The sequence below is a fragment of the Chelonoidis abingdonii genome, chromosome 1 (genome assembly GCF_003597395.2).
Source record: "Chelonoidis abingdonii isolate Lonesome George chromosome 1, CheloAbing_2.0, whole genome shotgun sequence".
NCBI lineage: Eukaryota > Metazoa > Chordata > Testudines > Testudinidae > Chelonoidis > Chelonoidis abingdonii.
In genome coordinates, this window is record NC_133769.1 from 334,235,780 (window position 1) to 334,259,856 (window position 24,077).

At 35.1% G+C, this 24,077-nt stretch overlaps 1 protein-coding gene across 5 annotated transcripts in view; it reads left to right on the top strand.

Annotated features, from left to right (window-relative positions):
• Positions 1–24,077, top strand: part of PSPC1 (paraspeckle component 1) — a 121,788-nt gene that overhangs the window by 43,148 nt on the left and 54,563 nt on the right. Inside the window, exons 7-9 of one of the 5 annotated variants that reach the window (XM_032787195.2) lie at positions 8,788–8,845; positions 12,203–12,372; positions 15,861–16,341. The exons of 3 other annotated variants lie outside the window; for them this stretch is intronic. In XM_032787195.2, the coding sequence (XP_032643086.1) occupies positions 8,788–8,845; positions 12,203–12,372; positions 15,861–16,046 (414 nt within the window). In that variant the 3' untranslated portion in view covers positions 16,047–16,341. Of the gene's footprint in view, positions 1–8,787; positions 8,846–12,202; positions 12,373–15,860; positions 16,342–24,077 lie in introns of those variants that run through there. One more of the 5 variants, XM_032787200.2, reaches the window with a different exon arrangement.

Genomic DNA, 24,077 nt, shown 5'->3' on the forward strand with positions numbered 1-24,077 from the left:
AATTACCCAAATAATCACATTAGCTGAGGTGTTTGTTGTTGGGGTTTTTTTATGATGTTTAGTAGTGTTGGCATGTAAGCCTGGGCATACATGAAGGACAAGTTGCAAAAAAATTCTCATTTGGGCCAGAATTGTTCGTATCAGTGGTGTTAGCAAGGATGGGAGCCTTTCTGTTGAGCTGCTGCTACCATCCTGTAGGTGAGTTGTTGGCTATACTGTTCATTAGATCTGCTGTCTCCATGGTTAGATACAACATGTTGGCTTATATGGGCACTAGGGCTGGTAATGTGCTAAAACATTAGTGGAACTGAACCCACACATGGCAATAGCGATAATTTTTTTTGCAAAAAATTTTCCTAGTGTAGTCAAGAGTTAAGTGACTCAAATTAGGGGAAGTTAACAACTTTCCAATGTGGCTATTAAGGGGAACCCAAGAAAGAAAAAGCATTGCATTTGATTTTTCATGGTCAGGGCAGGCATTCCACTCAGGAGTTTAAATGAAAACTTAGATTTTCTGTGGATACAACAAAGTCAGCAAGAGGCGAAAGAGAGTCCTATGGCACCTTAATAAACTAACAGACGTATTGGAGCATAAGCTTTTGTGGGTGAATACCCACTTCATCGGATGCATGTATCCCGACAAAGTGGGTATTCACCCATGAAAGCTTATGCTCCAATACGTGTCTATTAGTTCTGTAATGTGCCACAGGACTCTTGTCGCTTTTTACAGATCCAGACTAACACGGCTACTGCTCTGATACTTAAAAGTCAACAGAAGAAGAACTAAACCAGTGGTTTTCATCCTTTTTCATTTGGCAGAACCCCTAAAAATATTTGAAAATGAAAGTGTGGATCCCTTTTTGGAAATCCTAGGCATAGTCTGCTGCCCCAATGGTCTGAGAAACACAAGTTGAAAACCACTACCCTAAAGCTAGAGTTAATGGAATTAGTATGCTGGCTGATTCCTTGTTTCAGCTGATGCTCCATTAATTCTTTTAGATATAATTATTAAGCTTGCTCTCTCTCAAATGGTTCTGTTGTTTCCTGGGAGCTGAGCCAATGCAATAATATTTTTTAAGCTTTCTAAAATTTATTTCAGTATTTTAGGAAAGGGGGGTAGCAAGCCACACTGTAGATCAGTAATCAATTGTGTTTTTCAAAAGTGGATAACATCTTTAACTAAAATAGCCCAAATCATTTGTTTTTATTATAGAACAAAAAGTGGAAATTTGTGGGCAAAGCCTTCAGAGTTTTGGAAAACAATTTGCACTTTCTGTTGGTTTCAGTGTATTCAAAATATTTAAATGTTTTTACAAGATAAAGAAGTTAGTTTTTTAATATCTTTTTCCCCCATCTAGCGGCATTTAACAACCTATAGTTTTTCAAATGAGAATTGGTGGACTTTTAAAGTAAATGTTTTCCATCTGAAAGTAGATATTTGTCTTACCAAACCCATAAGATGATATATTGTATTTCATTAATTTATATATTCCTGTTCAATCTTTAATTGTCCGCCAATGGGTGAGACACTAGGATACATTTATGAAGGGTTTATTAATGAAATAGCACACTACTAATGAAACCCTATCAGCTTTTGGGTTGATCATGAGCATAGTGTATTTTGAGCATTGTTTAACATTTAAATTATAACACATATTTTTACTGTGTATTTTTATACAACACTATACCCTACTTGACTTGCATGGTATTAGAATTAAATATCAACACGTATTTTCAATTACAGTGTACCTTTCTAGAAAATTTTCTGTTGGGAAGTGTTAAAATATGTTGTACTCTTTCCAGTCAAGGAAATATCCTTGTGTGATTTTTAACTTCTGTTTTTAAGAATAGTTGACGACTGAACACTAAATACCTTAGGCTGCATTAACTGGTCTTATATGCTCTGTGGGGCTTCGGTTATTAAGGTTCTATCTCACCTAAGGTCTAGACTGGGGAATAAGAGAAGGTTCCACAAAAGTGGGTGACATCCCCCTCGTATGTACCTCCCAAAGTAAAATGTACAGGTCAAGGGAGTTTAGCATGGAGGTTTCCTTAAAAGTGATAGCTTGTGGGGAATGATGAGCTCCTCTGTAAAAGTGCAGGCCTAAATAACTTGTACTGGTTTTTCTGCTATTGCTGCCCACCTGATTTTAAGGAAGTTGTTACATTTAAAGTAAGAGAGAGAGAGAGAGTGTGTGTGTGTGTGTGTTATAATTCTTAGGACAGATTATTAATGTGTCTTTTTCCCTAAAAGAGATCAAATTTTTGGCCAGCTATCTTTACTCTTATTACTAACATTAATAGTATTTTTCCTAACATGAAGATTTCATGGGATATATATATGTATATATTTTATATAAAGTGTACGTTATTTGTTACAGGTTTCATTGATTTTATTCTTACAGTATCTGCATTTGCAGTAATTTGTACATTGGTTAAATTTAATTCTTAAAGGCAGGTGTGACAGAATTAAATTTTTATAATTTCAACAGATTTCAGAGGGGGGAATTAGACTTTGATTTAAATTTTCATAATTGGGGGGATGTCAGACAATAGTTCTTAATGACAGCAGATATTAAGATTCAAAAAGTTAAAACACAAATTGTGTATTTTGACATGTGATGTTGACAAAGTATAAATATCCTTAAATCGAACTCCGGTAAGTTCTTGAACAAAATTTTTCTTTCGTTGCTTATCAGTAAATTTGAATTAACATTGGTGGAAATATTTTTCATCTGTGTTCGTGTGTGGTGAAATCAACGTTTACAAATATTTACTGATAAAAATCTAATACTTTCAAGTCTACTTCATCTGTTTGGTCTTAAAAGCTGACCTAATCTAAAATTTGGTGTAATACAGCAGTTAATATTTACTGTTCTGTCTCCAACAATCTGGGTTGGGAGGGAAGGGAATGGCTCCTTTTTAGGAGTAGTAATACCAAAATAGAATTTATGTGCTGCCCAGTGTGGTCTCTGGAATGGAGTTAATATTGCCACTCTACATTGAAGTGTTGAATGAAATCGACTGCAAGCTTCTGAGCTGGTCATTTTTCTACTGAACAATATATATGCTAGTGCACAAAAGGATTACGTTCAGTCTTATAATGGAATATTGACTTTTTCCAGGGTGTTTCTTTTAAACTTGGTGGGAGATACTGAAGCGCTAAAAGATCTGTACTTATCTGACATTGTAGTCAAAGTCGTCTCTGTTGTGGAACAAATCCTATTGCCTTTTTAACACATGAAATAGCCTTACAGTGAGAAAAACATGATGTCACCTGAGTTTTGTTTTGCTTGAAAAGTTAAAATGGTCTGCTATTTTTGATGAGCATCCATATTTAGAAAAAATAACTTGATTTTAATGGATAACATTTAAAGTGACTTCACAGGAAGTGTTCTGGGACCAAAATTGCAGTGTTTCTTTTTGAATTCCCTTCTTTTCATTTTGATACTCTTGTGATCACTAATCTCAGCTGGGAAGGTGAGTGGTTTTACATGGAGCAAGATTTGCATTCCCTGCCACTGGGTGCTGACGAGGATTACGTGGTTTGCCTTCTGATATAAACCCAATATAAATATTACATTTGCTGGCATTCTTGCTTTCTGCCATTGTTATTCAACAGAATATTCCATTTCAAATATATTTCTATTTACAGCTTTATGATGATGAATAGTGTAGCATATATAGACTTGCATTTTTTTGGTTCCTTAGGCTACTGAAATTAGAAGGCAAATTTCCTAGGAAAAAAATGTGATTACCTTGTTTTATCTGTACCTTAACTCTTGCATTCTGATCCTTTTTGAATACTAAAGGAGAGATGACAACTAATGATGATGGAGATGCTTTCATCCCTCATCTCAACAAACTTTTCCCCCTTCCTCTTAATTTCATGAAGTTTTGTAGCAATGGACTTCAAAATATTATTTTAATATTTTTATATGTAAAAAAGATGTGTATATTTTTAAAGTTTCTTAGTGTATTTATTTAACTCAGTGGTACTGATATTCCTGCCCTTAAAGTTCTCTTTTTTTGTAATGAATGTAGAGGAATAGCAAGCTGCAAGTAGGTTTTAAGTTGTATCTGAGGGTACGCATTTGGTACACGCTACAGGAATTTCTTTTGCATAAAATCTTAAAGGTGGAGAATGCAGAAAATTAAAATTGTATATGGATACAAACATTTTGAATGCAGGGAATACAATATAATTTCTACAGCGTTGAAATAAGAAAGTCAAAATCTACAAGAAAAAACTCTCTGTTTTGGGTTCATATGACCTTTACAGTTGCCCGGGACTATAACCATAATTGCCAACATACCAAGAAGTTTTCTAGGGACAAATTTTTCGAACAAATCGGGGCCACTGGAGCTTTATAGTTGCATTCCAGCATGTTTTAAATTATTTTCTTAGAAACGTGAGAGAGGCAGGAAAGAATAACCTAACATTTGCAGCTAAATCACTCCAGACCCTTGGTTTATTTGAAGAGTTGTCCTTTGAAAATTGTGTTGCTCCCTTCTGTACCCATTATTCATTCTGTGCACTCCATATGACTCCTACTGTGCTCCCCATGTTTCAGCCTTCTGTTCCCATGGCTTCTTAATTGTTGTCTTTCTTGGCTCCCAGTGTCCAGTAGGATTACACTCTCTTTTCCCTTTCAGTCTCCTGGTTGCTACTTCAGCTTCTCATCCCTCTTTTGCCATCTTCTCCCCAAAGACTCCTATCCTATGCAGGCTCCTGTGTTGGCAGCTCTGATGTTTTTGCCCATCTTTCCTTCTCAGTATCAGCTGGCTCCACTTTAATCCCCTGCTGTGCACAGCTGAGAAGTGGCTGCAGGTGCTGGAGCTGGTTGCTGCTAGCAAAAGGACAAGCATCCAGAGAGTGAGAAAAGGGCCCAGTAATCTGGAAATGAGCAATTTAGTCCTGCTTTTGTACTGTCATAAGATATTCTGGGACACTGTTTATATGGAATAGATTTTTTGACTCTCGTGGCCAAACCCAGACTGCTGTTTGTAATTCAGTAGGTAGTCTTATTCTGAATAAATGATTTTTAAGGATAGTATAGCTGTTAAGAATTATATCAGTCAAGCAATAGCGGAACAGTTAATATTTAGTGATTTTTTTTTTTTGTGAAGTTAAATGCCTCCTTTTGGCACATTAATGTGTTTTTTTGGTCCTTGTGTTTTATTTGTGAGTACCTCACAAAACAAGTGAAGAAGAGGATGTCCCGGCTCTGAAGAGTATAAAAACTAAAATTTAACAAGACACTAAAAGTTAGTTATAACCAGACACAACTAGGGAAGACGGAAGAAAAGATTTGTTGAAATGGTGGCAAACAAATGGACATCAATTTGCAGGCAGATTTTTGGTTCTTTGATCTGCAACCTGAAACATTACCTCTCTCCTTTAAAAGTCAGCAGCAACGCTAAAATGAAAGTTGAATAAACCCACTAGAACCAGTTGAGTACTCTCACTAACTAGTCTTTTTTGGGGAAAGAGGAGTTACTTTAAAAAAAACAACCCACCCTAAACCACCACCTTAAGTGAAATCCTTTAGCATTAACTGCTTTACTGAAGGCATGCAGTATTATGTAGCAAGCCAAATAGTGCTTGTGTGTTTGAGTGGGGTCAAAAAGCTTTTTTAAAAGCATAAATTAAAACATATGTATATGCTAAATGCTTCCTATCTCCAACCCCCCCCCCCCCATACCCCTCAAAACCAACACCAAAAACTGATTGGTTCTGGATATTCACTGTTTTTGGTGTAGTTCTGTGTTCAGTACCATTACAGCTTGCTTTAACTAAACATTTGGGCTCTACATTTGGCTCTGGCACAGCACTTTTCATCAGACTTGCTATGTACAATGGAATCTGAGATGCTGTAAATTCTGGTCTTGCGTGCTATGGGAATTGGGAATGCCTCATACTAGATTGTGTGTAGTAATTTACCTAGATGTTGCTTACTTCCAAGGTTGTCTTTAAGGACAAAATAAAATGGGTTGGGATTGGTAATGAAATGTGGGCCATTTCATCTGTAGGTCACCTGCTTCAGTCTAAGCTGGCACCTGAGTCAGTTGTAACCGAAAGTCATTTTCTGCTCGGTGTTTTGTGGCCTTTATGTATTGGTGGTCTATGTCTAGTTCCTAACAGGTTGCAAAACCAAAAAATATCAATATGATGGGCACAAATTGACATCCCTGGCGGCATTTTGCCAAATTAGACTAAGGATTGAACGGGCATAGAGACTGAACTTCTCTCACTCCTTGAGGCATATTAACAGAGCAGTTTGGTACCGCTTCCATGGATAAGTGGTTGATAACAGTGTTTCAGGATATGAACTGTCACCTTGTAGGATCACTAATTTTGCCTCTCTCTCTGTCTTTCCTCTCCTGCCCCCCCCCCTTTTTTTTTTAAAGATAGGCAGCAGTAATTGCAGGGGAAGGGCCAGGAGGTGCCTTGGGGCTCCAAAACCTGGTGATAGGGTTATACAGGATAAAGGCTGGAAGATGGATGCAGTGGTAAAGAAAGAAGGGTAGTAGCTCCTGCCCTTATGACAAATGCTCATTGACCAGTCTTCCATTCCAGTTACCCAAATGTGCCTACATCCTTTAGTGATAAGCATCCTAACTCTTCATCACCTCACTAAATCATGACTCATCCAAAATGAACTGCCAAATCCTTGTAGTCTAATTAGTTTACAGGAGTTGTCCACCCAAACCCTGTACTTTCCAAGTTCAGAACTGCCAATGACAATGTCCTGACCTCAGTTAGAACTCCCGTTTGTACTCTACTCATAACAAGTTCCCACATCTGGACATCATTACAGGAATAGATGCCCTGTACTATTAACTGTTGGTGGTTTCCGCACTAGAGCGTCTGAATTCAGCAACTTTAAGTTCACATTGCAAATGTGAGAGACTGAACAGCTCTCTGATATTAGGATAATGGAGCCTTTAATCTTCGTTACCTGTTGCCAAGATTACTTTAAAAAAATCAATGCCTAAAGTTAGATTTCTCAATCCTTAATAAGTGGTCTGGTTTTCAGAAGGTAAAATACATCCTTGAATATTTACTGACTGTATTTTAAAACATCAACTACATTTTACCTTCTGTTTGTATATAACTCTAATTCTAAAGAGTCATGCATATCTACCAAGAATACATGTTTAAATGTATGGAATCTGCTTTCCTCATGGGGAAAAAGGGCTAGTTGTCTGTCACTAGATTTTGTTTTCTTCTGTAAATTTGTTGATTGGTTTAATATTTAACTGTGTGTGCTGTTCTTTCAATACTCCTGGGGGAATTCTCCACCAAAAAGTTAAAAAATGTGCGCACAATATTTTAAAATTCTGCATGTTTTATTTGAAAAAATAACACAGTATAATCATTCTGTTTTCAATTATTTTAGTAATTTATTTAAACTACAATAGAATGGATGGGGAATGCGAGTGGGGAGCATTGGAGGAAATCCCTAAATCCCCTTGCTTAATAGTAATGTAGCTAAGTTTGACCCTTTATTGCTAGTTACTAGTCAACAAATATGCAATCATATGCTCAGTGTTCCATCACAGGCAAGTGAGGGCTGGGGAATCTAACTCATAATTTATATTGGATACTGACCATCTCCAGAAAGTTCAGTAGCAAACAGTTTCTGGAGCACATTTTGATAGGAAATTTTTTCAGTCCAAAAATTTAGACCAGTTCTAATCACAAAAGTTCCGTAAGCATTTATAAGGCCATACTGTCCTTTACACCCCTCTGGCAATGTGAAGGAGCCTTAAAACTTTTACACCTGTTTTATGCTCCTGGGGGAATTCACAAAAACAATTGAAACAATTCACTAAGCAGGCAGGCTGCTACATTCTGCTCTGCCTGAGGGGCAGAGCGTGCCCTGTGCCTGCCTCCTCAGAAAAACCTAAAGCCCTGCTCCTCCATACTGAGCATGCTGCAATAGCGAGCCAGACGGACAAAGTGTGTGTGTGTGTGTTTCTCTCTCTCTCTCACTTGCATAATTGCCCAGTCCCTGCTTTCAGGTGGTGATTTACATCTCTATGAGCACCCAAGCCAACCTGCCTGTGCTGCCGGTAAGGGGTGCATGACCACTCTTGCAGCTTCCCTTTGCTTTCCCATCAGAAATCATTTTTTTGTGGGGAAGCAAAGATATGGGGGCGGGGGGGGGTATGAATTCTGCACACGCACAGTGAGGCAAAATTCCCCCAGGAGTATTTCAATACTTTTTGTCTTCCCAAAATGTAAATGGCAATGTATAAATCATTTTGAGTGCTAGTGATCTATGATAGACAACACACTTGTGTTTTCAATTAGGTGGGGTTTTTTCTTTTTTATTGGTACTACCTTTAGTTTTGAATACTAGGAATCTCAGGCTACAAGGCAATCAGACCTCAGAGCCTGATTAAAAAATAATAAAAATTTGCTTATTTTTTTTAACAGTAGCGCAAACTATTTTGAGAGAATACTCTAAAGTGGTGGTCTAAAAATAGAATTACTTTAGCATCATTAGACCTTTGCTTCTGTTTAATTAAACTTCTCTGTAAGATTTGTATTAGGTTTATGGGAAACTTTTAATAAGACGTATGCACTTTTGTCTTGTTTGTTTATTACCAAATGATCCCAGTTCATATGAATTGAAGAATATATTGTATTTCCTTTATTTTTTCTAAATATGACTAAAGAAATTAAAACTTAAAAAAATGTTGTGCTTTTTTTTGTAGTAGATGGGAATGTTAAAATAATCATGATAGGTTGACTATGAAAACTATGTTTACTTTCAGAGAGAACAGGAAATGAGAATGGGTGATATGGGTCCTCGTGGAGCAATAAACATGGGAGGTAGGGATCTGAAGCAAATAGGCTTCTGTAATGTTAAGACTACAATTCTTTGGGACTGTACATGTTACTCATTGGTATTATACAGTAGTGATGAGCTAGTAGTAAGGAAAAAACATTTTAATGAAAGGTAATATAAAATTTCATCCATTTTGTTTCCAAATAACTGATTCTTGCAGTAAGTATCTATTTACTGTACTTGCATTTTATTATTTTAGTCTCTGTGTGGAAGAAAAATGTAGATATTTACGAAGTAGGAAAATAGGAGAAGGCACTGAAGAGATCATCCTGAAAAATGTTGTTTGATGGAAAACATGAAACAGTTCCTGCTGTTTATAATAAATCTTGTGGAAATTTTTTTTTATCTAAATACAAAAGTTTAATGTATATTTAGTTAAAACAGATTTAGAATAGTTCTGTTCATGGCTTTATTAGATCACCTCTTGGTGTTATGTTACTTAACAAGAAGTTAAATACTTATTGGGGACTAAACTTAAATAATTTTATCCCAAGTAATAGCTGCACATTGTCTTGCATTTTCATTGTTGCCCTCAGTGATATTGTCACTGTTACAAACGTGTTTTTATTAAATGACCAGGCTACAAATATAAAACTATTTTGTATATATAGCATGGGTAATCACCACTTATATTTCATACTGAATCAGTCAACGTGGAAAAAGTGTTCAGTTAGACTAAGCAGAATATATCTGCTTTTAAACTACACTAAACTCAAGTAGTATATCTCTTGAAGAATCAATTCTATTAAAATATTAATCATGAATATGTATTTTCACTGAGCTTCATAATCCTTGATTAAAACAAATCTTGAAATAAACTTGAATAGTATTCATTAAGGAATAAAATTGTCATACCTTTTAAACTTCAAATTATGTCTGATCCGTATATCATTCATTTTATGGCTTTTAATATCTTGACAGTTGATAAAAGAAATATTCTTTTCATTTTCAAAATAAGCTGTATTTTACATCTTCTCTGTAGTACCTTTTTAAATATAACAAGCTTGAAAAATTAAATTTGACAAGTATACTCTAAACTTGAATCATAGGTTTACATTAATATGTAATCTAGATTCTAAAAGTATTAGTGCCTATTGTCACATACACCAATAGAAAAAAAGATTTACAACTTTAACATAACTTCATTTGCCATTAAAAATTTATCGTCCAAGAAATGAATAAGAAATTCAAGAAAGATAATTCAGAAAAATAATGAGCTAGAAATGTAACATACCTAAAAGACCATTAGTCTTGGACCTAATAGTCAAATCATTGAATATATAATTACATTTGAAACTGAATATTCTTCAGTTTTTTAAATAAGAGCTACGGCTTCCCACAGTGTAGCTCATACGCTCTCACAGGTGTGTGCCCATGTAGAAACGCATAGTCTGTTTTCTTAGTAGCGTTGCAATAGTGATGCTCTGTGCTGAAACCACAATCCTAGTTGTATATGCACCTACTGAGTCAGCTGTGATACCAGCACTGAGTACTCCCAGTACTATAGGCAGTTGCTGCTACTGTCCGAAGATGCATGTGTGTGCCTGTTTTGACTCTAGCAGTAGTAGTAGCCCCTCCCCTTTTCTTTTTCTGTCTGCTGCTCCGGAATGGCAAGAGTTAGCAGAGGATCCATGGTATGCTCACAAGGAAGGATACTCAGAGCAGACTTTTCTTATGGACAGAGATGTCTGCTTCTCTTCATCCCATGAACTAGTCATGCTCGTGGTTGAGTGAGAAGCTCCTTATGCTCCTGTTATACCCTGCCCTCTAGTGTAGCATCTGTCTGCAGTGGGTCAGGGTGACATCTGCCGAAGTTCACGTGAAGGAACAACTCTTCAGAACTGTGGTGAGCTCACACTTTTCTTTAAGTAAAGACTAGTGCCTCTCCTCCAAATCTTCTAACAGAAAGTCCTGTAGCACTTATACCTAGTACCACAGATCCTTTGCAAAACCTTTCCCTCCAGCAGAACTAATATAAGAGGGTCAGAGTGAGGCTGATTTTAGCACTCCTCTAGTGTCAGAATCATGCACATACATCTTTGGGGGCTATGATACACTAGTTGATCACTGTGATAACGAGCAGTCAGTGCTAATAGCATAGAGAAAGTGTCATGTACATATGTATAGTAGTAGCAATATGATAATAGTCCTGAATGGTCTATTTACAGTTAATGCATTTATTATAATTTCTTCCTAACATGAAAGGTGGTAATCTAATGAAGTATGGGAGGGACTTTACTAGGTACTTCAGTCCATCCAACATGTTAGATACTTGGATTGTATTCACATACTACAGTGATGGACATGCTATAAAACCCTGGAATTTGGCATATTTTCTTCTGTTTTGTTTGTCAAAGAAAATGGATACATATAGTTGGCTGAACAGGATGGATAGCCCATCTGAACAAATATTGTTTCATTCCCATTCTATTTGGATTTTTTTTACATTACATCTCATATGTCTGATTTACATACCCAAGTTTTTTCTTCCTTATAATGCAACCTTGCAAATGTATACAATTAGTCTTACTGTATCTGCTGATTAGTTTAGTTGTTACTGACAAATGAATTGTATATGGTAGCTCAATTTTTATTATAGATAAACTTTCTGTCCACCTCAGATTGCTGTTTCTTTTGTTTTTGCCTCTACTTTATCTCTTACTGTTCCAACAATGGATCAAAAGTTTTAATGGTTTAGTGTTAAATGTTCCATTTGTTTTGTTGTATCTTCTTAATTTCAGAATCTATTGATGTTTATAATATTAGCCATAAATCTCTTTACAGTTCTTTTCTTAACTTTCCACTATCCAATACTTCTGTAAAAGACCACATTTTAAAAAGAATTTGAAAACCTAGGGTTTCAGTATTGCAATTGATTTGTAATATGGAATAAAGTAAAGTGTTGCCTTGTCTGATGTAAGGTGCTTGAAACCTAAATGGCCAAGTTGTGTAAAAGTTGGCCAGTTGCAAATTGACTTAATTTTCTTGTGTATTGTAATTGTGTATCTTATTCACAAAATATGAATACATTTAGTAAACTTTTGTGCAAAACCAGTAGAAGTACATTTATTTGCATACCTTGAGGTTCTCAAATTAAAGGAAGAAAACGTTTTCGTTCAGAAAGCAAGTTGTAGAATAAAAAACATTTGAGCAATAATTTGAAAATGAAGATCAATTTAAAAGTAGATTGAGATAAATGTACAGTCTCAAAGAATACAAGCAACTTTTATATTTCAAGTAATGGAAGTGTTGTATAGTTGGTTTCTTAAATATTATAAATTGTGTGTTGCTTATTGTAAAATTCAGATAGGACAGCTCTAAGTATAGATTGTTTTGCATAGATGCGTTTAGCCCAGCACCTGCTGGTAACCAAGGTCCTCCTCCAATGATGGGTATGAATATGAACAACAGAGGAACTTTACCTGGCCCTGCACTGGGTCCTGGTCCTTCCATGGGACCAGAAGGAGCTGCAAATATGGGAACACCAATGATGCCAGATAATGGAGCAGTGGTAATGTATCATTATAAAACTTAATTACTTTGAACAGTTGTCATGTCTCATGGCACATCTTTTGCACCAAAGTTAACTTCACACTAAAGTGACTTTATAGTATCTCACATTTTTAATCTAGTGATGATACTTAACCTGAAAACATTTTTAGGAAGTTTTTTAAAAAATGTTTTGGGTCTGTTAAAGGCAACTTGATAGGTAAATCATTTATATGCTTAAATATTTTTGCACAAGGAGAATCTTTTTCACTTTAAAATCTGCTGAGGATATAAACTAGAAACAGTGAAATCCAGAATTAATTCCCCCCCTGGAACAGGGGATAATTATCTTCAAATGGAAATGTAGCTATTAGTGGACCAGTCTTCTAAGAAGTTGTCTAGTCCTTACTTTAAATGAACCTTAGTCTAAAATTGTCATTTGTAGTAGAACTGTGAATGTAAAATCTATCATGTAAAAATACATTTAATCTAGCAAAATATTAATTTTCTTTTGGGTATCCTGCATGTGTTAAATATACTTAAATCACTATATTAAGTTACTTGTTCTCTATTCTGTTAGTTATGAAACTAAAATGTATTTATTAATTTTACTTTGTTATGAGGTTTATTTTTCAATAACACCAAATACAGTTGTGATTAAAGGTGTACATAGTGTGAAGATATCTTTGTGTAAAATACTTTAAAAAATTATTTTAGTATATAAGCACATTATTACAAGGGCACTGGCCAAAGCACCCGTAAGAGTTATGGCAGTGATTACGTATCACTGTAGAATAGTTAAACCAGCAAAAATTATGTGGAATAATTGAGGTACCAGGCTAGGAAAAGCCCTATTGTCCAGAAGTTCAGGTGACCAAAAACCTGGTCTGGACAGTTGGAATTTACTTACTGAACAACAGAAGAGCTCCTGGCCTGCACTTAAAAGGCATGGTTATCTTAGCTTTGCCCATTAACCCACGCACCCTCTTTTCCTATCTAATATCTTTTGGAGAGAAACAGCCATCTATTTTTAATAACTTTTTAATATTACATATTTTTTGTGTTTCTGAGTGAGTGCATGTCTGAGGGGATGTTCTCGTGGCAATATATGAAAAGTAGAACAGGCAGCTTAGAGTATTCCATGATCGCTTTGCTAGAGCACTGAAACATGTAGCTGAATTTTTCTTCCTCTCTCAGTCTCCTCAAAGGAAAATTAACTTGAGGAAACAGTATATCACTGTCTCAGCCGCTGATTTGGAGAGGTAGATGCTGACAAGAGTAAATGCTCTTTCAATACCAGACTCACATTTTTGGCTTAGTGCATAATGTGCACTGAACCTAATCTTTTCTCTTGAGAATGGAGAACCTCTTTCACCTTCAGGACTTTTACTGTCAGTGCCCCAAGATAACAGACTGTGTTGGTAACTACTGCACTGATTAAATGGGCCTTTCATGCATTTGCCAAAGTTTTGCTTCATTGTGCTCACTGAAGTCAGCTTCTCAGAACTGGTTTCAAAAAGAGGGAGAGCAATGGAGGGAAAAAGGTATTTTAACTATTGCAGTGATTCAGCAAAACTGTTGAACACAGAAAAGTCCTTATTCTGCTTGCTCAGCTCACCTCTGGAACACACCCTTAGGGTTCCATAATAAAAACTGCTGGATATAATGATGCGTCAGCTTGACCAGCCTAAAGCTGAAAATTAAACCTGCTGACATTTCGAAGGAAATGGGAGTTTAAAGAGCAGATTAAGTGGATGATTTGCTCATCTGGCCCTCTAATTTTAATAATTCCTCTTTTGATTTTGCTCCGACATATGGTTTGTATTTTTTTTTTTTGTTAGATGGTGAAAAGAATGTGGCTGCCTAATCCTTGTGTTCTCCTCAAAGGACTGTAATACAGCGTATTTGCCGTTTGGTGGATACAAGAAAACAGAGAATGGGGGATGGAGGGAGGGGAATCCAGTTTTCATTTTCAACTTCAGATGGACATGCACCTAGAATTTTTTTTTTTAAGTGCAAGTCATATCAACATCTTGTTATTGATGTAGACATATAACCATAGTTTCATTTAAAATAAAATACCTTACTTTGGCTTCCATAAATGTTGGACAGCCATATTTTCTTCATGGACAACTAAATTTAAGATCCAGATTGTCATTGGAGAAATCACTTTAAAATGTCCTAGCTTGGCTCAGACCTTTAACATAGATACTTAATAGTCTTAGTTCATTGTTCAGTCTAGAAATAGAAACTCTAATTAAAATACCCATCATTAGCTTATAATTATCTGAAAATTAAACCAGCAGTAAGAGTTACATTATTAGGAGTATGGGAACTTTGCATTAGATAAGCCATTCTTTCATGTCTGGGTATTTTCAGTGTTGGCAAATTTGCGTTGATTAGAAACAAGATTTTATTGAAAGTACTGTTATATTTTAAAACTAAATACCTGTATAAATAATTATCTCCCAAAAATTACCTAGAGGGGGAAAAAGTGGAGCACAGCAGCATTAAGAATATGGGGCTAGATTTTCAGAAGTGGTTAGCACCCAAAATCTGGCCACTTCATTTAAGTGTCTAAAGGGGCTGAGCTCTTTTGGCAAGTCTGACCCAATATGTAACGGTACATATTATATCTACATCATATTTAGATAAAACTTTTCAAATATTAGTGACTAGAGCCCTTATCTTGCAAATGCTTGTGTTTATGTTTAAATTAGAATACTTAGATGTGTAAATATTTGCAGAATTGGGGCCTAAGAGAGGACTTTTAAAGGAGGATTATGGTACCTACATCTGTATTAGTTTATATTTAACTTTAATATGGTTCAGGGAGATAAATGAAATATGTGGCCTAGAACACTAATCTGATTTTTATCTTACATCTGTATTTCAAGTTGGGCTACATTTAAATCTTTTTGAAGAGATTTAAATGTATAATAGTCTCTGATGGGAGAAGATTTATTCCTTGAGTCAATAATCTTGGAAACATTGAAGCTACAACTCACAATCTCATTTTTTTCTGCTTTGGCAATGCTTCAGTTTCTGAACAAGCTAGTGAATACAGGAGCATTGAAATATGGGAAGATTCACATAAAATGTTTGCTCCCTGTCTTCTAATAAGACTAAAAAAATGTTTACTGTTACATGGAGGATAAGTACAGCTTTGTGGAGAGGCAAGCTTTACAGTGTAAATTTAAATTATATATTCTATAGAAGTGGTTGCTGATACAGTCTGAGTGGGACTCAGCTCTTTAGTATTATATGTTTAATGTACCTTTTGCCTTAATTTTACAAAGTTGGAGCATAGCATTTAATAAGCTTTTATTTTCAGCTCCTTTTTGAATAATAACTAATTTAATTGCTCCTTTCTTCCTTCTATGTATGATCCTGATTCTGCTGGACTATCTGCTGAACTTCATGACAACACCACTTGGGGTTTTGCCATTTTTGTTATAATTTACATGTGGCGCATTCCAAATGGACTTAATATTCATTGTATGTTGTTAGCATAATGAGAGATTCCCACAAGGAGGCCCATCACAGATGGGTTCACCTCTGGTTAGTAGAACAGGCTCCGAAACGCCTCAGCCGCCAATGAGTGGTGTAGGTGCCGTGAGTGGTGGACCTGGTGGCTTTGGTAGAGGAAATCCAGGGGGCAACTTTGAAGGACCTAACAAACGTCGCAGATATTAAAACTTTCTTTCATTCCTTACTGTTTAGAAAATTCAGTACAAATATCCAGTGGTATGCCTTTATAATTTTTAGCTGTTATCTGGAAAGCAGTTTTATTGTTAATGTAGTCTTTAAAACAATTTCTTTTGTAATTCCTAAACTTTTTTGTATTCCATCTTAGGCTTTGTAGTGTAGAACAGAAATGATGCGCATCATTATGTAAGTCAGCTGTGTTTGTGACTTCCACAAAATATCAATGTGTGACCATGCTGTAAAACTTGTGCAGTTATTTGATCACAATAAAATATAAAACAAATTACTTAAAAGGATTTTGGAAATGTTATTACAAATACTGATGGGGAATTTTAAGTTTAATTGTTAACAGCTTCATTTTCATTCATCTTATTACTTAGGAATTCCCACTTAAGTGTGAAGAAAATTCCATACTTAATCAACTGTAAATGTGTGGAAATAGAACTGTACGGTTCAATACATGCTATGAATACGTGTTATAACAAGTGATTGAAGCTAATGCAACTTTTAAATGATATCCCATTATATGTAAACCCTTAATAATCTGTGTAAAAAAAACAAAAAAAAAACCCCACACCTATTAACCTATTTCTCACCTTCCTGTACTAATTTAGTCACAATAGAATTGTCAAGAAAATATGTTGTGTTGAATTTTTCAAATAAATATTTTGAAGCTTGGAAAATAACTTCCATCAGAAGGTAAATCTTCACCTGTGCTTATTCATTCATAAAATGCAACAAATGGTATTAAGGATACTTGACACAAAATAAGGTTTTCTAAAAATTAAGTTGTAATTTCTGTGCATTTGTGAAATATGGTGAGCATTAGTGAATAGTGTTAAAGTATCATGTTATAACATTATTTACACCTAGTTTATTTAAGGCCTTTTACCAAGTTATACACTGGACAAATGTGTTTCCCCTTCTATCAGCTGGTCCATATAGCAAATAACAATCTTCTACCAGTGGCTTGTAAGAAGACGCTATCAGTATCAGTGATTTTCCCATGTTTATTTCAGAGGGAGAAATCATCTTTGTTTTTCAATGTATTATTGTAATTACTGGTATATGCCTCCAATGGAGTATCAAGTATTTTTTATTTAGAAATAACAATCTTAATGCCAGTTATTCTAGATTTTGAAATGAATAATTACAATTTGATCATTTAATTAAATTTATTCTGGATAAAAATGATTTATCAAAGTGTAAGACTTAAAACCCACACTTCCAGTGCAAGTACCCAAGAGCAAGTAATGTCACAAAATTATTGGGAAGGTCTGTTATGATAAACAACTGGAACAACCTATTAGATTATCTAGTCCTCTGTAAAAGCAAGTGGGTCTAAATCTTGTCTGCCTTGCACTTCTTTGTCACTTTCACCTGTGCAAAATGGGTATAAAATCCTACCATTTTGATTTGGGATGATTAGCACCCATTTTGCACAGGTAGAACTGACTACATAGGGATTTGTGTACACACAAGTTGCACTGGTTTAAAGGTATGGTTTTACACAGATTAAGTTAAACGCTTTTAATTCAACATCATACCTTTTAGATAAATCAGTTCAACTTGTATGTGTAGACCAGACCAAGGATACAATGCCACTGACAATTGGGTCCGAAGGCTCTATGTCATGTGAACTTTCAATATAGAGGTGTGGTGATCTTGTTGAATTTCTTTGTAAATAAATGGATAACCATTAAAATTAGAAGTAGTGCTGGGAACTGAAAAATACTTTTATGCACACCATGTTACTGAGTTGCTTAAGGGAGATATTGCCACAAACAACACAAAAATCAAGAATATTGCTCAGCAAATTTACAGCTCTGTAATTTGACGGGTATAGGTAAATCCATTAGCAGCTTCCTTTCTCTTAGGCTAGTGCTGTATTTTGTCTAACAGCACAAACTTGATTAAATTTCTTACAGTTTCCTATGCAATACGATTAGTTTGGTTAAAAGTCTGGTGTATTTTTATTGCATGCTACAAATTGCAAAAAAGAATACCCATTCTTAAAAGTAAGCTGCACCCAATTTACTGAGCATATTATCCTTAAACTTAACATGGTAAGAAACATTACTACTTGTCCTTAAATTAAGTGTAAAAGCTTTTCTAGTTGGCATTCATTCATGATGGAAAATGGCATTTATAACAATGCTATTGTAGGGGACCAGTGTTGGAGATTAACTTTATCCCATCCTTTCAGGCTGCATTAGTTGAAGATTGCAAATTTTGCCTAAAGATTAAGAAATATATTATTTTTACACTTAATGTGGCCAATGATAAATATTTTTCAAGTGAGTGTTTAAATTTATAATTTGAGTGAGAGGCACAATGAGATCTTCATCAATTGATAAAGATCCAAAGGCTTTTGTTTGGTGGTTTTTTTTCCCAGTAGGGGGTTTCATTCTGAGTGTCCTGGCCAAATCCTTGTGTATTATTCAGCCTCTTATATGGCCATTGTAACTGTGTATCTGAACATCTTCCAGAAGCACATTAAGCAGTGTAACAAGAAACTGTCATGTGGTTCTTTCTTTTTTCTTCCTCCACAAGGAGAAATTGTCTTTTTTCAGTATGTGTTGTTACACTGATTGCACTGTCTTTATTAGCAAAAGTTAGGTCAAAGTAGTACAGCTTGCACTTAGAAGTGAGGTTTATGGTATATTTCAATTCCTGTGGGAGTTAGTTCCAGTGTCTTGAACTGGTCCCCACCCCCCCACCCCCCCCAAATCTCCTGTACACCTTTGTGATGGGTAGTGCCGTGGTGCCTGAGGAGTAGAGCTGTTGTATGCTGTATGTGTGCCTGAACAATAGTGATCTTAAGTGAACTTTTAGGTATCCTGGGCCAAAACCATTGACTGCCTTAAAAATAACGTAGATCTTGAATTTGACACATTATTCTATGAGAAGCCATCTTAGAGAATAGAACACAGGTTTGAAGTGTGCGTGGTACCTGGGTTGTTGAGACAGGCTGACGCATTCTTTGCCAGCTGGAGTTTCCTGACTGCTGACTGCTTCATGCCCAGGAAGGGATCATTCTGTAGTCCTTTGGGAAGATGATAAAAACAGGTATAACTAAAGCCAGCTGTAAAGTGGAGTTCCTAAAGTATTTGTTTAAAATGGTAAGTAGAGATGGCTAAGGCTGCTGGTTTGTTGACTGCCTGTTCTGCTTATCAGTGTTGTCTCATTGTTTCCTTTTACTACCCTGTCTGTCTGTCCGTCTGTCGTCTCTTGTTTTATATTTAGATTGTAAGCTTTTGGAGGCAAGGACTGTCATTTTATTCTGTGCTTTTGCAACACAATGGAGTCCTGCTTCATGACTATGGCTCCTAGGCTCTACGGTAATATAAGCAATAAATGGTAGTAACATATATTTTTATTCTGTAAACAAAATTAGAAGTTATGTAATTCACATAATAGTTGTCTACTGTAACGCCCTTGAGTTATACATGAGGAATCAGAAAGATGTTCCTGAAATTTCTTCCCACAATGACTTAATTTTTGTGTGAGACAGTTTATCTTCCTGTAGTGTTGTCCAGACGTTTGGACTGCATTAACATTCTATTTAAACAAGTCACGAAACTTGGGAGAAACTATCACACTTTTCATTTTGATAGAATGCAACAAACCTGAGAGATTTTGGAGTCATTGAAAGCTATTCTCTGTATTATTGTGCTGAAAACTGTTATTAATATTTAATTTGCTACTCTGGAAAGAAAAGGAAAGAGAGCAGAAGAGGGCACAGCACATATGTACAGGATTTCGAAGAAATATGTCAATTATTGTAACACAATATTTTCCCAGCTATCACAGGCCTTGATGCATGACAATGTGTGGCATGCAGATGCCACATTTGAGTCTCAGTTACTTTAGTTTAAGGAGGGCTATCTGGCATACATATTGCAACTTTGATTTTTCACTTTTGAGTTCATTACTATTTAGTACCTACCTGCCCAGCTTTCTGGTTCTTAGAAAAAATGTTTGTTTTTATTTGGAAACTAATTTTTGTGATTCAGATCCACTAGGCTGGATTTCTCACAAAATAAAATATTTAGAAGAACATCCTGAAGATCTGTCCATATGAGTGAAAGTTCCTGAACCTATCATGCTTTTTTATTGGCTACATGTCTTTCAGACAGAAGAGATCCAGTCAGACATAGAGATGCAATAAAAGTTCAAACCAAATTGTCTAAATGACTGACCTTTACTCCTTCTCTTATTTACTATTTTGAATATTGTACTAATAAGAATATTGTACTAAGAAAGTGTCCTCCTGAATATAATACAAGCTTTGTAATAAGATCATATTCTGAATTTCTATTCAAATTACTTGAAGTTTTTACATAGTTCACTGATGTAATTACTGAACTTGTTATGACATATACTCTTTTGTTTCAGCCCTACTCTTAAAGATATTTTTCAGTATACTTTACTGTTGCCCCTTACCTCATCTTCACTTTTATTTCTTAATCATCTTCCTGGCTTGAAAAAATAGAACCATTTTAATTGGCCTTTCGGTTGGTTTCAAATAGTTTTTGTGAAGCACTACTTTCTTAAATAATTCTTGTATTCTAATTGGAAATAACCTCAGGAGTTATGAGAGAGAGAGCAGTAACTTTGTGTGATAGAAAGTAGGAGGTCCATTGTTAAGGTGCTCCATACTTGAAAAATTAATGCACTTTTTTAGAAGAGGTATGCTCATCTGACTCCTGCTACATAATGCAAGAGCTAGGTAAGATGTGATAATATTACTGTGATTTGCCTGTGATGGGGAATGGGAAAATGTTATGTAATGAGCAGGTTGTAGGAAAGCAACTTTTTGATAACTACTGTTTAATCTACTATGTATGTGTCATGTTTATACAACAAGGAGTATGAAAATTCCTTTGAAACCCTGTTTTCACATGTTAAACAAGTTGTGAAGTAGGCTTCTGAGTCACAAAGTGAAGTAAGTGTCTTGTATCTTCTTTCTAGGCTACCAGCTGTCATATGTTACTTTTATAGCAGATGTCTCAGAGTTTTCATTATTTAGATTCAATAATTTTTGCTAAAATCAATTTGAAATGATACGTACAAATGTAACAGAGAATTGCATGAAGAAACTTGCAGTATTATTTGATCTTGTCTATAAGTTGTATTGACTGTAATTTTGATTCCTGTAACTCTCAACATAAATGATAGACTTTATATCTTTTATGGATTTTTTTAAATAGTAGGGAATGTCTTCATATCAGCACAAGGCATTGGTGAGAAGAATTAAAGCATAAGTTTATCAATAGATTTTTTCATAAAACGTGTATCATCTTAAAAGCCTCACTTCAGCTATATAAATTTCAGAGCTTCATTTCACTTCTGTCACAATCCATGAGACATGATACTTTTACCATGATTAATCAATCCATGATGAACTTTTAACTAGTAAAACTTCTGTTGTAACTTTCTTAAATATAATAAACTGAATTTTGTCATAAACAATACTTATGAATACATTCTGAACATACAGAAAGAAACCTTTAATATAGTTACATCTTTTATCTGCATTTTCAGGAGGATAGATTTAGTAGGTCTTTTCCATCTTAAATATACTTTTATCTACAGTAAAAGGTAAATTCAGATTTAAAGTTCATATTTTAAAGCATTTTTTATGTTCCTGTTTTATAGAATGGTTCTACTTTTAAGTCATGCAGCATTAAACAGATGGTTGACATGGTGAAAAATCCCTTTTGTCTTTTGTGCTGTCCCATTAATTGGAACAAAATGCTGCTGTAATCTCTAGTAGTAATCAGAACAAACATAACCTTGGTACTTCATGCACACACATCTGTGAGTTAATATATTTTTGACTTCCTTTACTGGTGCATAGTGAATTTATTGATTTAAAAACTTCTAACTGTGCCTAATTATTTTAGTGCTTTCATATCTAACTCTTGTAGATCTGACCACTGTCAGAAGACAGGTTACTGGGTTAGATGGACCATTGATCTGACTCCATATGGATGTTCTTGTGTAGTACATTGCTGTGTCATTTGATTCCTTTGTTCACTGAGAGTACTTATTTCTGCTATTCCGCTGGATGTGGGGCATTAAGTGTTCAGTTTTTTTAAAAATGCAGTGAACATGAGGATATTATTGCTCCGATGAAAAAGATTGACTATCTTGAGAATAACATAAGCACAAACAGTTCTTCTGTGTGTAAACTGCAAAAAGTGAAAAATAAACAAACATGCAATGAAAATAAACCAGAACTGTGGTTTAATTTTGTATTTATATTAAGTATACCACCATATACTTTTTGAAGTTTGTCATACATGAAATTTTATAGGGAAAAAAATTGAACCAATTACTGTCAGGGATACTTTTCCTGTTAGTGTCTAAAATACTTGGTTACATTTAAAAAAAGTTCTTACACATCACTCTTAAGGGATTGGTGTGTCAGACTTAGTTTCACGACTGAATGTTTTTTGCCCATAAGAGTAACAAAAGATTCAAAAAATGTAATTTGAACCCTCTCGCTGTCATGTCCAAACAGTATGGAATATAAGGCTATCCCTTACTGACCCTATTATAGTAGAAAAAATGTGAACAGAATGGAGTACAAGAATATAACTTGGCAGTTAACAGATTTTAAATCTGGATACTGAATAGAGCTGGGATGTTTTGGGGCCAAGGTCTGCAAATGCCCAAGCCCCACTCTTCAGCCTATAAATTCTAATCATATGGTTAAAGGGGAAACTACAATATTATTTCAAGTGAGGATGTTTGAAAGAGGCAAACTAAAGATAAGTAAAAGTTCCGCTTTCTGCATACCCATACATGTTTACCAGTTAACCTAGGTAGCAGAGAAGATGTGTTATCAACAGTTTGAGCCATAGGCGATTTAAAAAAGAGAACTTATTCTATAACGAAACTGTATTTCTGTGGCTAATTATCCTTACTCATGTTGGGCTCTTGCTTTTCTTAGTATCCATACTGGCTACATTAATTCTTTGATTAGTGAATATTAATACTTCCTCTGGGATTAAAAAGATATGTTTGACTGGCATATTTTAATCAGATTGTTGGATCTTGATGGTCCAATACTCTATATGATTACTGTTTTACAGTTTTTCTATTTTGTTATTTCCCAAAGAGTTAAATCAGACATTTTAGTTACAAACATTTCAAATGTCTGTAACTGCCCTCCCCAGCATCATCTGCGCCTGCCATCCGTGTTATTTCCCTCCTCTTTTTCTTTAGTACTTCATATTTTTAAAAAAAGATATTCTCTGGCTGGAATTGTACTTCTGGCAAGCCTAGATATTTGTCTAGCATAAAATTGAAAGAGTTCCGTGTAAACCAGCTACTGTAAAAATGTAGTTCCAGTACAGTCCCGAACATAAGTGTCCTCATAAACTGCTAGTTACATGTGCTTCATGTAAAGATTTTTCTGTTAATTAGAAATGATTAAGCAACATGGACATCTAAAATTGAAATATTCATAGATCAACCTAGATAGCATGAGTGAGCTGCTTGTCAGCTATTACTAATTTCTATTTGTGGGTAGATCGTCCATCTGTTTGACTGAAACTGTAAGAAAGTTGTTTTCAGTCATAGGTAAGAAGCTTTTTGCCTACAAGTGTCCTTTGTCCACAGTAAATAAATATTTCATGAGTAAACTGCATACTTAGTGTATTAATCTTTTTCTGGTTCAGCATCTGTTATTCAACTGGAACTATGAAAATAAATATTCATAGCTATCATGTCCTGTTTAAGTGTCTTTTCAGTACTATCAGACAAATACTTGGCTTAGAAATGAATGGACGAGAAATGAGTTGGGAGCTTTAGCCCCATTCTTTGTCTTCAAATGTCCACATTATTGAAAAATCATAAGTGGTACTGTTAATGTCAGTCTCAGCAGAGGTCAAGAATTAAAGGTTTGGAGAGTTAATTAACTTAACCGATAAATGATCCCTCCAGAATTTGCTTGTGTGCTAGCTGTGGGAGCTTGCCTATTCACTACCTGCACTTTTATTCTATCGG